This window comes from Anastrepha ludens, chromosome 4 (genome assembly GCF_028408465.1).
Source record: "Anastrepha ludens isolate Willacy chromosome 4, idAnaLude1.1, whole genome shotgun sequence".
Taxonomy (NCBI): domain Eukaryota; kingdom Metazoa; phylum Arthropoda; class Insecta; order Diptera; family Tephritidae; genus Anastrepha; species Anastrepha ludens.
Genome location: NC_071500.1, coordinates 128,161,095 through 128,177,689, shown reverse-complemented (window position 1 = coordinate 128,177,689; position 16,595 = coordinate 128,161,095). Strand labels below are relative to the sequence as shown.

The window sequence follows — 16,595 nt, the reverse complement described above, 5'->3', positions numbered from 1 at the left end:
TATTTGTAAATAGAAATGTTTACGGCATAAAATATGGTAATAAAATATTTTGTTGTATGCAAATCATAGCAACCTTCAAAGCAGTTGCGTTTTTATAACCAATTTAATTGTATAATTATTGCTGAATTGTTTTTAACCGACATTAATAGTTGCACTAAAAATAGGTGAAATTCTGATTGCCAAATGCGAATCTGAAAAACTGATTAGTAATTTACCTTTTTTAATTCCCTTTTTTTTTGGAATAAAAAATTCATTTCAAAATTTATATTGTACTTATACAAAAAGCTCATTTGCTGGAAACGTGTCATTATCCCAAATAAAATTTGTTCAGATCTGTATGCAGAAATGATCATCAACTCTTATTTTAAGTATCTTATGTTTCAAATTAAAAGCGTTAAATCTTCTAACATCATCTCATTAGAAGAAAATGTGTTCATTTTTACTTAGAAAGGAATAGTGAATTCAAAACTTTAAAACCAGTTTTTCCATATTTCTGTTTTTTTTTTTTTTGGAATATGACGTTCTTCACGCAATTACGCGAGATGTGTGTGTGTATCTGCAAATATAGAAAATGTACAAGTTCATTAACCATGTGACAATTAAATTATTGTAGAAAAAACAGGTTCCATTCATTTTTTTAATTCGAGTATTATCTCATAGTCACTAAATTCTTCACGTGTTTGTAAAACCTAATACCGCACGGGGTCACGATTTCTACGCCAAATATGGCCCTGTTACTTGTTTTCTATAATATTTGTTTACTATTATGGAAATGCCTACAAACTCACTTTTTCGATAACTCAATCAATGTTGTAAAAATATAATATTAAAAAAATGTATAAACATAATCTTCTAAATCTATTGCATATTTACCAGGCATATACCTATGAAATGAGACTTTCAGCTATTAGTCCATAGATGTCACTAGGAATATTTTTAAACCTTCCCAAATGTCTTGTTTTTTTTCGTCTGTTATTGTTTGTTACGTTTCATAAAACAAAGCATTTTTGTCGCTCTTAAAAATGTCGAATTTCGGGCCTTCAAGCTACGATTTGCGGACATCGTTGATTTTCTGTTATCAATTGAAGAAAAACGCTTCTCAAGCTCATCAAATGCTTATAGAAGCTTATGGTGGACATGCTCTAAGTAGAGCAGTGCTTCAGGTGGTTTGAAAATTCCGAAGTGGTGATTTTAGCGTGGAGAACGAGGACCGTGGCCGGCCACCGAAAAAGTTTGAGGACGCCGAATTGCAAGCATTGTTGGATGAAGATGATGGTCAAACGCAAGAAATGATCGCAGAGCAGTTGGGAGTGACCCAAAAAACCATTTCCAAACGTTTAAAAGACATGGGCATGATTTTAAAGGTCGAAAGATGGGTGCCGCATGAGCTGACAATGTGAAAATGCACCGCCACATCGAACAAGAGCGACCCGGGAATTGGTGCAGACGTACAATTGGGAACAACTGGTGCATGCGGCTTACTCACCAGGCTTGGCGCCTTCCAATTATCATTTGTTTGCATCGATGGGCCACGCACTTTCCGAGCAGCGCTTCAATCTCACGAAGAAGCCAAAAAAATGGCTCGATGATTGGTTTGCGGCCAAGCATGGCATCCACAAATTGCCTGAGAGATGGGGAAAATGTGTCGCCAGCGATGGCTATTCTTTTGAATATTAAATGTGTAACCACTTTTTGTTAATAAATGTTTGAAATTGAAAAAAGTATCATTTCATAGGTATATACCTGGTACAGCATTAAAACGTATTGCGGTGTAATCACAGCTCTGAGTTAGAGCCCACTACTTATAGATTAACCAGAACAATGAAAATGACTGGTCTTGCAATTTAAATTCAAAGTTCTTGCTGCATGTAACATTTCTTTCCGTAAAGATATCATGAGTTTTGTAGCTATAACTAAATAATCAGTTTTATGAACTTTATCTTAGTTTATATATGTATATTCATAACAAATATTACATATTCTTTTGGTTATAATTTATAGTACTGCAACATTTTTTCGGGATAAAATATATGAATGCGGGAAACCATGGTTCTGATATAGGACGTGTGGCGGCCCTTTACTTTAACTTATTTTTATAGCTATCACCAGGCGCTGAAAATTGCAAAATGGATGAAACGAATGAAACTTTCTGCAAACTTGGAAAATATTATTGGAATGTATTAATATTATTAATTGATAGTGTCCATAAATATATCTAATTACTCAATTAATTTTGTCACTTTTAAAGGTTGGAAACCTCGAAAAGCGCTTCTTTTAAAGACCAGTAATTTTGAGTGGTTTTGATAGAAATTAGTATATTCAAACAGCAGGTAAATCTAATGTTAATTAGAGTAATGCTAAAAGATTAGAGTCGACTTTATGTTAAGTTGTATCATAAGTCCGTTTAGCGACATGCTCTGCCAAGAACCCACTTTTGGCCAACCTTAGTTTATTACTTTACAAAAGATCTATTACTGTCATGCCAAAACGCGTCAAACACGCGTTTTGACGTTTTGGCGTTTACCGAACTCATTGTTTACTTGAATAGCTTCAAAAATGAATAGAACAGTGCTAAAATATATGAAATGAGGCCAAATGGTAGCTTTGCTTGAAGCGCTTGAAGTAAGTCGAAGTCTCACATAGCTCAATGTTCTATTTGCAGCGCTTTTGACATTAGGAATTGAACGCCCCGGTCTTTCTTTTAATTTGATTTGGTTTAGCTTCATTTATGAATTTAGAGAGATTGTTTATTTACATTTGCTTTTCAAAAATGTTCGAAGAAATTTTAATAAAAGGCATTAAAAAACATACATAGATGTACTTATATATAGCATTCTTGGTTTGTTTCCTGTCTCTGGCAAGCTTGCCCAAAGCTGAAAGTGCCCATGTTTTTGTCGATCTAAATATCATATAATTAGCGCACCCAATACTTTCGTCGTTGGCGTGCTTGGCGATCATTTTGTACATTTTTACTATTAACAGAAAAGTTCATAATATGTTTTCTCACCTTCTAATTAACAACCTGATTCAAAAATGTATTGGGTATTCTTGCAGAGCAAGAACAGTAAGCAAACCCAGCCTGTGTTGTGCCAGCTTCTTAACACACATTAATCCCCTCACCACAGTACTATGAACACCTAGAAATTTAGATTTTTTTACGGATAGAAGTAACTCAATATCCCAAAAAATATTTTTGTATACTAGATTGCATTACCTTACCTTACATAAAATATGTACATAATATATCCCACTGCATTATTTATACGACTTTCGTTGGGACTATACCATATGTATAATATATGCCAACGGTAGTGCGCACGCCTGTACAGGTATGTAACGAAGGTTACTGCCAACTGGTTGAGATGAAAAGCAAAGCACTCGCTGAACTCCAGCCCGCCAATGAACGGAAAATACTAAAAACCACCTATGGGGCATTTTCTTATCTAAAATGAACTTTTATTTTTTTAGGAATGCATGATACTCATGGAAGTGAAAAGGTTAAAAGGAAGTAGCACTAGTAATTTTGGTTTTGTTTTCTATTTATTTAGTCTCTAAATTGTCAAATTTTGGTTAAACTACTCTAAACTATCAATCTTGGTTTATGGATTTTGACATTCTAGCGGCCAAAAACAAAAGAAAAATACATAACTCTTGTTTTTAGCTCTGCTGCTGCTACGTGTTTAATGTTCCTTGCCTTTTGCGCTTGGTAGCTGGCAAATGAGCTGGAATAGGTGAACAAGAGAGTGATTGCTTAAGAGCCTTGAAGCTGAAGTATTTCAAGACATTCCAGTTATTTGTAGAAAAACATCAAGACACACACCACAAATAGGAGGAGGAGCTCGGCCGGATGCCCAACAAAGGGTGTAAACGCCAATTATTATTATTTCTATTTAAAGTGTTAACATCGCTCATTTGCTGAAAAAAGGTTAAAGGTTTAGGTTATACTGGCTGGCCAAAAATATGCATCACTCAAGATGCGCGAACAGTACGCGAATTTTAGGAGTCGCTCGAGCTCCAGTTTAGCATAGTCTAGTTTTCGAGAGAGCCGGACAGTAGCATAAAAGATGTCCCAAGGTTTCTCTTGTACTCGGGTCATTACATTTCCTGCAAACGTCGTTAATTGTTAAATTTAGCTTGTAAGCGTGCGCTGCAACTAGGCAGTGCTGTGTTAGTATACCAACTAAAGTTCTATAGTTTCTTCTATCGAACTGTATAACCGATTTAGTATACTTGTCATTATACCTATGCGTGTTTACACATGATCCTGGCAACTTTTCAATTGATTAGGCTAAGCCATCTGCCTTTGTCATAATCCCACATTCTTTTTTATATTGTGTAAAAAATGCACAGTGGTATCTATTAACGGTATCTCATTAAATGAAAATATGTGTTTACTTTTACTAATCGAGTGAAGTAAACTGAAAGCTTTGAAACCCTTTTTCATGAAATTTTTATTTTTGTGCATTCTGACACTTTTTTTGATGAATCGTTTATAATATAGAAATACTTTTCCATTTTTGCAAAATAATACACATTTACTTTTTTTTTAATCAAAATCAGACACAGAAATCAGAATTTCGTTCAATTTTACAATTTAGTAGCAGCTTTAGTGACAAAATTCCATCACCTAACTTTAGAGCAGTCTTTAAGCCGAAAAGTCGACTCTAACTCGACCATGACTAAGAAAAGTACTCTGTTAATTAAAGACTAATAATAATAATAATCGGCGGCTTTAGGGGCTTTATTGGGTATTTGGCCGAACTCTTCCTCTTATTTGATTTGAGAGTTTTGATGTTTTCCACAAATGAAGGGACCTACTTATTTAGATCTGTCTTTAACTTGGCTATAATTATGCGCCTTTGAATTCAGAATTAACTTGGCCTTATAACCCAGCGCTACACATACATGTAATACCCTAGACAGATGGAGGGGTTAATCAGAATTACCGGTGCAGTTAATTCTGATTAAAATTATAGAGTGACAAACGGTTGCTACGTGGATTAGTGAACGGCTGATTCGCTTATTGGATAGTTTTGTCACTAAAAGATGGACCGCAGGTAACAAATATGGTTATTAGCTGCTCTGATACTAAAAAAAAATTATTTATTTAAAAAACTCGTAAACTCCAATTTCTCGAATATCTCCGAAATATCAAAACAATTAATGTAATTTCGAACGTGTTAGTGAAAACTAGCATTCAGTCCTTCTTGTTCTTTTCTTAAAAAGTTTCATTACCATTTCATCAACTGTTACTTTTCAGCAATGTTTCCATCGAAAATTCCAATAATTCGCTTAAATAAGTCTAGTTGTCAATCCGCATTAGTTGCACTTAATTTTGCAGATAATTTCAAATTAAGTAATTCATCCCTATTAACGCCACCGTCTTTCTAGACCATAAGAACTCTAAGGTCTCCTTTTATGCGTACAGAAAAGCGCATATAAAAAATTCGCATTAAAAAAGACTTCTCTTGTCTTGAGAAAGTAGGGATACGTTCCGTAATTTTCTAAAATTGCATAATATTAAAAAACTACTTAAAATTAACTTAAAACCGCATTAAAAAGTTTGCGAAATTAAAAGAAATAGGCTGCTTGATAAATTACTTCGAATGTCTTAAAGAAATTCATATAAAAGCTTGAAATAAACTTGTATTCAAACTTAGTTCATTTTATTTGAATGATAAGTAATATGGTTTTACATTTTTTAATCACTATCGCTAACTGAAAGAGCTTTGCATCGTCTGCGCAGTGGTTCCAAATCACCTTCATCATCAGAAGCGACTGTCTCTGTAATATATATTTGCGGTAACGGCGATGGACTTTTACAAACTTCATTCTCGTTCTGTGTAGCTCTATCTTTTCTGGCAATGTAATCAGTAATTAAACTTTACGATAATTGTCCACAAAATTGTTGGATGAAACACAAACCGCATAACTTCAAAATTGTATAAAAATAATCCGCATAAAACGAGACCTTACAGTGTACTAAATACACATATATATGCACGTGCAGTGGCTCACATAAATATTTTGCGTCAGAAGACGATTAAGTAAATCTTAAAATGTTTGTATTTTTGTATTATTTTGTTTATAAGCCTTAAGGCTAAATTTTGATGAAATTTTGTGTTCCTGCACTTTACCCACCAGATGGGCACAAAGACTTTCTAGAGGATTTTTGCCATTATTTAAGGGAGGTGCTTGCAAATGCTTTGCATTTAAAAATACCCACATTTGAACTTCACGAATTGTATGTTTGTGATTGTTGTCGTGTTGAAATAAAAGATAGTTCTTTGACATACCCATTTTTTCGGCACTGAAATTTAATTTTTCCTTAAGTATGGTTGCAAGGTTTATACCTGTTTTTGTTACTTCTGAGGACTCTGCGTATAGTCTCATATGATACTTGATGGTAGAGTGTTGTTTTGAGGATTTTTTGAGGTTGCTATATCCGTGTTTTGGCGATTTTCTTTTAATGTTTCTTTATTACGTTTTTCATCGTTTGGCGATCTCGACTAAGCGTATTACAAATGTATTTCGTCGTTTTTTCTTAATTGTGAAGATATAAAATTATTTTGTTTTCAGCTCGAGTTAGTTCTTAACCCTTTGACATTTTCGATATGCGGTCCCGCAACTAAATAAACGAAATTAACTCAAATATAATAGGACTATGAATAAGTTCGTGCGGTTTTACAACAGATGGCGTAACTTGATTATTATTCCATCGATCCACATTTCCAAACATTCATTGGAGAGCTACTGTCGTAAGGCACAAACGTCAGTATAAGTTTTTTATTTGAAGCGTAAACAACAATATTTTTACCACACTTGAAAATGTCGAATTTCGTGCCAAATAATGTGTTTTTGCGGGGAATTCTTCTTCATTATTTTAATATGAAGAAAAAAGCAGCCGAAAGTCATCGTATCTTGGTGGAAGTTTATGGTGAGCATGCTCTATCTGAGCGAACGTGCCAGAAGTGGTTTGCACGCTTTAAAAGTGGTGATTTTGGCTTGGAAGACGAAGAACGCGAGGGTGCGCCGCCAAAGTTCATGGATACCGAATTGGAGGAATTGCTCGATCAAGATCCGGCCCAAACGCAAGAAGAGGTTGCAAAAACTTTGGGAGTTGATCAATCAACCATTTCCAAACGTTTAAAAGCCATGGGAATGATCCGAAAGGTAGGCCATTGGGTGCCGTATGAATTGAAGCCAAGAGACGTTGAACGCCGTTTTATGGCATGCGAACAACTGCTTCAACGGCACAAAAGAAAGGGTTTTTTGCATCGAATTGTGACTGGCGATGAAAAGTGGGTCCATTACGACAATCCAAAACGTCGGGCAACGTATGGATACCCTGGCCATGCTTCAACATCGACGTCGGCGCAGAATATTCATGGCCTGAAGGTTATGCTGTGTATCTGGTGGGACCAGCTGGGTGTTGTGTATTATGAGCTACTGAAACCGAATGAAACGATTACGGGGGATGTCTACCGACGACAATTGATGCGTTTGAGCCGAGCACTGCGAGAAAAACGGCCGCAATACGCCGATAGACACGACAAAGTTATTTTGCAACATGACAATGCTCGGCCACATGTTGCACAAGTGGTCAAAACATACTTAGAAACGCTCAAATGGGATGTCCTACCCCACCCGCCGTATAGTCCAGACCTTGCGCCATCCGATTACTATCTCTTCCGATCGATGCAACATGGCCTGGCTGACCAGCACTTCCGTAATTACGATGAAGTCAAAAAATGGATCGATTCGTGGATTGCGGCAAAACCGACCGAATTTTTCACAAAGGGAATCCGTGAATTGCCAGAAAGATGGGAAAAAGTAGTAGTAAGCGATGGACAATATTTTGAATATTAAATTTGTAACCATTTTACGTCAATAAAGTTTCAAATTTCGAAAAAAACCGCACGAACTTATTCATAGTCCTATTAATATAAGTAAAATTAATAACAACACACACTAGTAGCCCCCCAGTTCAGCTAAAAATAATTCAAAAAGCCAAACTTGTTCAAGTAACGGTTCAACTTGAGAGTAAAACTAACAAGCTTTTATTTTGAACAACAGATTCTGCATCGCCGCCTGATGCTTCCAATTAACGGCTAACCTTATGAACGTATGGACGGGCGCGCTTAAGAAAATTAGAGATTTCTAAATTGGTATGACTTGCACATATAGCAATGGAAACTGCATGTCTCTTCGTTTCTTGAGTTAAGTTATAGTCCTCCACGTCTTATCTGGAAAAGACCAAAAAGAAAAATAATGGTTTCGGGAAGTTGTAGCCACATATTACATAGGCATGCCCGCAATTACCGTTAGCATCCTGTAAATACTGTAAGTACGGCATCTCATTTCCACCCACGTTTTTTGTTATAACTATTTACTTAATATCTTTGGAAAGACGCTACAATTATAATGTGCGTTTAAAAACGTAAGTTCGTCTACTTTACACATACCTACATAAGAAATTTCAACTTTTCACAAACAAGATACTATGCAAAATTCTTCCGTGGGCCACTGTATAAGTATATGAACCAAGTAATAGAGCGTTGGATAATAATTGAGGTATCTGAACTTTCGTTTTAGCAACCGTCATTTGGTAAACGACTTTTATATTTTCTTTAATCCATATTTATTCTATCTGAATTTAAATTCAAAGCGCATACTTGGCGCGGGTTATCACAATTCAGCAGAAAAAGATTTCAACGGTAGGTATAATTTGAATCTTTTGTGAGTTCAAGTGAGACACAAAGGGAAAAGTGATACACAATTTATCTTGAAAACTTGCCACATTTAAATTAGAACAAAAGGATTTTCAGTATGTGGTATAAATAACTTTATGATTAATACTATGCTTTACTTTTTATATATTTATGCCACTCAATACCTACATGCATTTATGCAGCAATAAATTTTATCTCAAGTTTATCTTTTCTATTCATCTAATCTACAATATTATCCTAATCTATTCAAGATATTATGCAAGTAAGTAATATATTAATATTGTTTACCTTTATAATTTACTTCAGCTTCAATGGTGGAACATACCTCAACTAGTAGTTTTTCTTTTACAGAAATTTTTAATTTTTTACTTCGTCCCGCAATCATATTTTTCCAATATGCAAATTAAATATTTTTAACAAGACTCACTCGCCACTAACTCACTGCCCTACACTTCAGTAGCGCAATATTGAAAAAACCAGAAGAAATTGAAACCACTGACACGTATGGCCTTACATATGTCGATATCTTTGAAGTTGCTAATAAAATTGGTGGCGAGGGATTAGAGAATGTATGTACCCATTGCCGACCTAAATGAATTTTTTTGAAAATTGCGTAATGGAAGAAGCAGAAATATTATAATCAATAGGCAAAAATAACAATCAGGATGTTGAAAGCGACGATGACGTTGCCTGTCGCATTGCTCCTCCCCTTAAAGGGTGGCGCAAAATGAATCATTCAATTTTGTCTTTGAATAACTTTTTTACTAAATAAAAACAGTTATTTCGAGTGATGGAAATCTTTATTTGACCTTTATGTGTTCCATTGCTTGTCTGTTGGTATACTGCAGATGTTTAGTCCACAAGTGTTAAATATGATTGACGCGCGACACCATTGGCAGAAATTATAAATCTTCCGATAGGGTAATTAATTTTGCGCCACCTTGTTCAACTGATTTGCTTAGACAATGACTTGACAGACCTTTCTTTGATTTCGTACTTTGTCATAACAATCTAAAGGTAATAAAGGTCACCGAAATATTTATGAAGATTTAAAAGAAAAAACGTTTCCAAATTTAATAGCTGATTACATACTTAAGAATTAATTTTAGAATAAAGATGAATTACTGTTAAAATTTGACTTTAATTTTTTCAGTCTAATAATAACGATTAGAATGTAAGGAAAGTTATTGATCACGCAAATCCGGACTGTTACCAGGGGTTAGCTTGTTTAGGGATTACCTGAAGCGTTTTAAACCCGATGAACTTGATTGCTGCGAAACTTGTAGAGAAAGCACAGTTGAAGACTTAACAGCTAGAGTGGATTAAGAACAAATACCTAATAAGGTGAGACTATCCGGTACCACTAGTCTAGGACCGTAAAAATTAGCCGATATACACATCTCCAGATTTTTAGGTTCAATTGATGATGTTTGTAATAAAAGGATTTTCCCCTAATTTTCAATTCAGTTATTTCAATTATACTCCAATAATTTTGTACCATCTCTGTAAAGATATTCCGGAAGTTCTGCAGAGTAGTGTTCCACATCTTTTTATAGAATTATTCACAAATACGGCAGTAACATTCCGCAACTACACGTTTAAATAGTCAAACTGAGATCTTCAGAGAAAATATTATACACTTGCTCAATAATTTGGTGTTGTCGCACTTTTGAACGTTTACTATGTGGCTTATGTTCAACGCTCTGCGACCTTGTTGAAATTCTATAACCCATCGATGTATGTATGAGAATGTAGAACCAGACTTCTATTAATTGCTTTACTTTCCAAACGAAAAATGTTATCACTACATATACGGTTTTTTTGGTAAAAATGTACGGACACATTAACTGCAAATGTTTTATAAACACATAATGCATTGGCTGATTGAAATATAATTTTTTATGATTAAATATTGAAGTGGCGTATACTATTTTAGCCCTCTAGTGGTTATAGAGTCTCTTTCAATACTTTTCAGCCATTAATTTCCAGCTAAATTTCATTTTCAATAAATAAATAAAAATTTTATAAATAATCTTAATATACAAAATGTATTTATTTCATTACATGTTTAATAATATAATACTTTAGTCACGTATAAATCATATAATTAAATATTACATACATACATATTTACAAAACACATCATATGGCAACATTAACTACAATGATGAAAACTTAAATTCGTAACAAATAATTAACAATTAACAACAATAATGTAATGCCATGCCAACTGTGACTAGCAAATGTATTGTATATAATATTCGCACCCGACTTCGCATCCACTTCGGGCAGCTGTGCCAACGCATTAATTTGAGTCTCATCCAAAATTGGTCGATAACTCCAATCGATGAGGTTGGTTTTGCAAATTTGCGCATAAACTCTGGCGGAAATCTTTGGTGTACGCGTACGGTTTGGATGGTTGAAGTCGACGTGGTAGAGGCCGAATTTTTCACTAAAAAGAAATGGGAGAGAAGTAAATGACAGATAAAAAGGAATAAATTAAAGCAAATTGAAATTTGTGTAATTGATAGAAATAAGCATTATAGTGATAAGTTTTTCAAAATAACGTTGACAAGTCTAATGGAGGAGTATTATAAAAACAATTTTGCTTCCGTTGGAATTTGGAATACCCTCATCTTTAATACTTACGTATAGCCAACCTTCCATTCAAAGCTGTCCATCAAACTCCAATAAGTGTAGCCCTGCACATTGGCGCCATCCTCAATGGCATCCAAAATCGCTGCAAACGAAAATAATAATAATGAAATAGGCGAAAAAATGTTTGCAAACATAAAACGAGGAAGAAAAATTTACGGAAATTGTGGAACAGAAAAAATTAATTTTATTGAAAGGGAATAGCAGTATGAAGCACGGTATAATTATAATTTGTTAGGTGCACATTTTGGCAATAGAAATAGCCGTAAGTACCACTGTATTCTATTACAAAGTGACCTAACTAGCTACCAGACTTGGCAAAACAAATTACTTGTATTCAAGGAAAAGTTTTGTGCATACAAATATGTTGCTTAAAATAACTAAGTTGATTGTAAATACAAGGTGGCGCAAAATTAGTCATACATTTTTTTTTTTTGCATTTTTTTTTACTAAATAAAATAAATGAGTTTGAGTGATTGAAATCTTTATTTTAACCTTTACGCCCTCCACTGCTTATCTGTTTACTGCAACACAGTGTCATATATGATTGGCGGACGGCGCCATTTGACAAATATTATTATTATTTTTTAATTTTGGGTGTTTTCCTATTTGTGGTGTCCGTCTTGATGTTGTTGTAAATCTTCCGATAAGGTGCTTAATTTTGCGCCACCTTGTACAAAGTAAAATATGTAGATTATGGTTTGTAAGTGAACGAAAACAGCGCATCATCCTACGCTGCGGTACGGAAAAGTTTAAGGACGTTTAGAACAACGCCTTCTCACTTAAAGTGGTTTTAAGCTAAATACACATCAGGCAACCGTTGCACAGCCATGTTGAAGCAACCGTTGCCTCGTGTGTAGCTGTGTTGCCAATTGATTTTCGTGTTGCTGCAACCGTTGCCTGAAATATCAAATAACTTTGATTTTTGGGATAGGTTGCTGCAACCGTTGCTTCGTGTGTATCATTGTTTACTGCTTATACTCGTTCAGTTCGTTGAAAACAAGCGAAGAAGAAGGTTCGTGCGGAGTAAATTAAAGTGAAAAAGGAAAAAATGGCAATTGAAAATAATGAAAATTATGTTAATTTTATTAACGAATATAAAAATTTGAGAGAGCTGTGGGATATAAGTAGTGAAAAATATAAAAATAAAAATTTTAGAAAAAAAGCATACGAACAATTAAAAAATGAATACAATAAAATTGATAAAAATTTGAAGTCCGCAAAAGAGTTTCCTGTTGCAAGATACCGCAAAGTTATTGCCAGTCTAATTTCTGCTGATATTGCCTCTCTCATTATGGTATCTTGTTTCGTTATTTTGGCCTTTACGAAGTCCAACAATTTTCTAAACATGGCTTCGTCCATCCTCATGTAATTTTTATAGTCCGCTGGCTCATTTTCCTTCAGTTCTTTCAGCAGCCTCTCGTTCGAAAATTCGATTTTTTTTAAAAGCCAATTTTTTCGCCAAATTTTCTTTCTCTTCTTTTGTTGCATCTCTTCTTCCTCATTTTCGTACAAAAGTTCGTCAATTATAATAAGAGAAGTAATTTTACGTATTTCGTTGATCATTTAAAAAATTTAATTTTACGTATCTTCCGCTTGTACCTTTCCTGCACCACAGTTATACACAATACTGAGATTGAAGCAACGGTCGCAACGTGTTTCTTAAACAAAGGCAACACGTTGCTCCAACGGTTGCCTCGTGTATATCTAGCTTTATATCTATAGAATACCGCTTGAAGGTTTTTACAAATTAAAATGGGTTTAGAAGGATAGTACTCTAGCGAATTTAAAAGAATATGCCATGCATAACCTCAAAACTGTTCTGAGTTTAGAGTTCGAATTCTATGCATCAAAAACCTTCGGCGAAATGTAGTCTAGTTACTGGTTCAAGATTTGGGTGAGCCTGCGTAATTTTTTTCCTAGTTCTTACCTTGAAAAAAAAAATACTGTAAGCACATAGATAATTAAGAATAAACCAAGTTACCGGACCTACTGATATCGTTCGGTTTTACAAGGTTGGTTCCAAACTAAGAAATCAAGTTCTGACTATTTATTCGGAACAACTAAGAATACAAACGTCACTGCACCAGTCGGACTATAATAGAATTCGAGCCAAGTAAGCAACATTATTATACGACTTACAAAGTATTTGATGTGGTACCAGCTGGTGGTAGCAGAAAGCTGGTGCGTTGGAAAGCTCAGGTAGAGATTGACTCGGCTTCACTTGGTATGGCATATCAAGAAATGACTACTGCGTCAATCAAGAAGAATAAGCATCAAAATAGGATTTTTTTTCCTGTCGTCGATGAATATTAGTTAGTTAGTACCATAATAATAATAAATAAATAATATGGTACATACGATAAATAGGCATTTTCATGATAACCACCATTCTAAACCATTTAGTCCCTTAACCGATGGGCATAAAATTTTGTCTAGACAACAAGCAAATCTACCATCTCTATCATACCTCTTTTTTAATACGAACCCTACGCATTGGGACCTTTTTTTGGATTCTGAAATAGGCGTCCAGGAAGTGCGCTCCATGGATGACTGAAATCATAAGCATTCTTATTTTAAATATCTTCGAGCACAGTTTATCATAAAATAAAGCCGCATTGTAGAACAATCTCACGTGCATACACCATTTTGGTACGTCTCTACCTTTCGCTCCCATTGGTAAACGATAGATAACATATTTAACAAAAATGTGTAGTTATTATGCAGGTACATAAGACTGTATCGCTTCATATTATGTATATATATATATATAATTGGCGCGTACACCTTCATATTGGTGGTGTCCGCCGTAGCCGAATGGGTTGGTGCGGAATTCACAGAGAGAACGTTGGTTCGAATCCGGTGAAACACCAAAATTAAGAAAAGCATTTTTCTAATAGCGGTCGCCCCTCGGCAGGCAATGGCAAACCTCCGAGTGTATATCTGCCATGAAAAAGCTTCTCATAAAATATTTGCCGTACGGAGTCGGCTTGAAACTATAGGTCCCTCCATTTGTGGAACAACATCAAGACGCACACCACAAATAGGAGGAGGAGCTCGGCCAAACACTCATATTATTTATACTATAAGTATATTTAGCTACTTACCAGATAGGTAAGAGTTGAGATAATCCACGCGTCCGTAGTCCGCAAGGCCGCCCTTATCACTAACACCATTTTCCGTCACAATTATTGGAGGATTATTGTATTCTCTCATGATCCACATGAGTAAATTGTACATGCCTTTGGGAACTACCTGTAATATTTTTTAATAAAAATATTTTTATTAGCTTTTGCAAAAGAATTAAATGTATGTGTACACATATGTATATAAAATATTTAAGCAAAATCAAATAAAAAATAGAATCTAGTATACCTAATTACATAACTGGCAAAAGCATCCATTTCACAAGTTTTACTTCCAAAAGTTCATTAACCTATCTAAAGCACCCCTGCTGCGAATTAATTTGTATTTTTCCAGCCATTCATTATACAGATTTGTGTCAAAACAACCAAAAACAGCTGCTGCTCAAAGAGCCCTTTTCTTCTATTACTTTCTTGTTACACCTTTGCAGCCACCTTTCCATTACAGGAAGCTACTTGCTGGCAAAACCAACCCCATTCAGTTGAAAAAGAAATAAAAAGAGCCAATTTGTTATACATTATTCAGATTCTCCAAAGAGTTGCTAACACAAACAGAAATAGGTGCACATTTGTATGTACATAGGTAAGAGCAACATCTTTCATTCTTAAAGGAGCATTTTACAAGATGGCACTGATTTTCTACAAGAGGCATATAATAAAACACATAAACTAAACTCATTGGAATGAGAGGTGTATGCAAGGTGGCGCAAAATTAATCACCCTTTTGTTTTTGAATACCTTTTTTACTAAAATAAAAAAAAAACTGAGTGATGAAAATCTTTATTTCAACCTTTACGCGCTCCATTTATTGTCTGTTTGTATACTGCAGATGTCTAGTTCATAAGTGTCAAATATGATTGCAAAAACTATACATCTTCCGATAGGGTGATTGATTTTGCGTCACGTTGTATTTATTTTATTTAAATACTTATATTTTCTCGAAGCAGTCATAGACATGCACAGATACTTATTACAGTTATTTCTTACTATTAATTTGTGGTTTGTTTTGCCCAAATGAAATTTAACGACATACTACATCGGGGTGTGTATCCCATGACGGCAAAGTGCAGGCAGACTGTCTAACGAAATGTAGTGCTACTAAGACCAAGCACCAGCTAACTCCTCTAAATCGATCACATCCATGATAGTAAGTCACTCTCGCTAAATAAAACCTAACTTACCTACAATAATAAGGTGAGACAATCATTACTCTAGACTGTTCTTACATTCATCAACTTTAAGGCTTTGGCGCCACAGCCATTTTAACATACTGGATTACGTTTGACCAAGGTATTTTTTTTAATTCTATGATGCTTAAAAACCAGCTTCATAAATTCTCATTCTGTTTCGAAATGGATGATAGAGTTTACATCAAAGTGAGTTTGACCATTATGATATCGAATCCGAATCTGACGAACAAGTTGATAAAAATCCAATTGTAAATGAATCAAAAAATGTCTTACTCTTACTACTAAAAAAATTTTCCTTACAATGGAATATTCGATGACGTTTAAATATCTCATTCACTCAAGAAAAGCGAGGTAGGTTTTCACAAAAGATTTGAATAGAATCTCGTTATGGAGAGGCTGAATAATTATAAATAAAATGCAGTATAAAAGCAAGAATAATGGAATACAAAATCGTTTAGAATGAATTGCCAAAATTTCCGGGACGTAATTTTAGATAGGGTGTGTGAAGAACCAGAAAGAGAGTGTCAGCTAGCGAAGTTTAAAAGTTGGGTTAAGTTAATGTAAATCAAACGTTAATAGAAAAGAGAATGGGAGAAAAAGATTTTTCTAAACAGAAACCTGCAAGCAAAGCTCCACAATTACATTAGCTTGACACCTGATTCTGTTGAATTGAACTGAGAGCTGAGTAGTGGTGTTGCAATATGCGCAGGTGATTTAAAAAGGTGGCTTAATAAACCATTGAAAATTGGAACAGGTGGTGTTATCACCTGAAATTCGGAATTTTTTATCAAGAAGCCTTTTTGATTTATCTTTTTTTTTCATGCCTCCATTACCCTCGATGGGAACTATCAACCACTGATTTACCTAATTTCGGT

The 16,595-nt window shown here is 34.7% G+C and overlaps 1 protein-coding gene across 1 annotated transcript in view; it reads right to left on the bottom strand.

Annotated features, from left to right (window-relative positions):
* Positions 1-10,761: 10,761 nt before the first annotated feature.
* Positions 10,762-16,595, bottom strand: part of LOC128861143 (myrosinase 1) — a 31,371-nt gene continuing 25,537 nt past the window's right edge. Inside the window, exons 4-6 of the mRNA XM_054099061.1 lie at positions 14,495-14,642; positions 11,382-11,472; positions 10,762-11,184 (exon numbers count right to left, since the gene is read on the bottom strand). Of these exons, the coding sequence (XP_053955036.1) occupies positions 10,908-11,184; positions 11,382-11,472; positions 14,495-14,642 (516 nt within the window). The 3' untranslated portion in view covers positions 10,762-10,907. The remainder of the gene's footprint in view (positions 11,185-11,381; positions 11,473-14,494; positions 14,643-16,595) is intronic.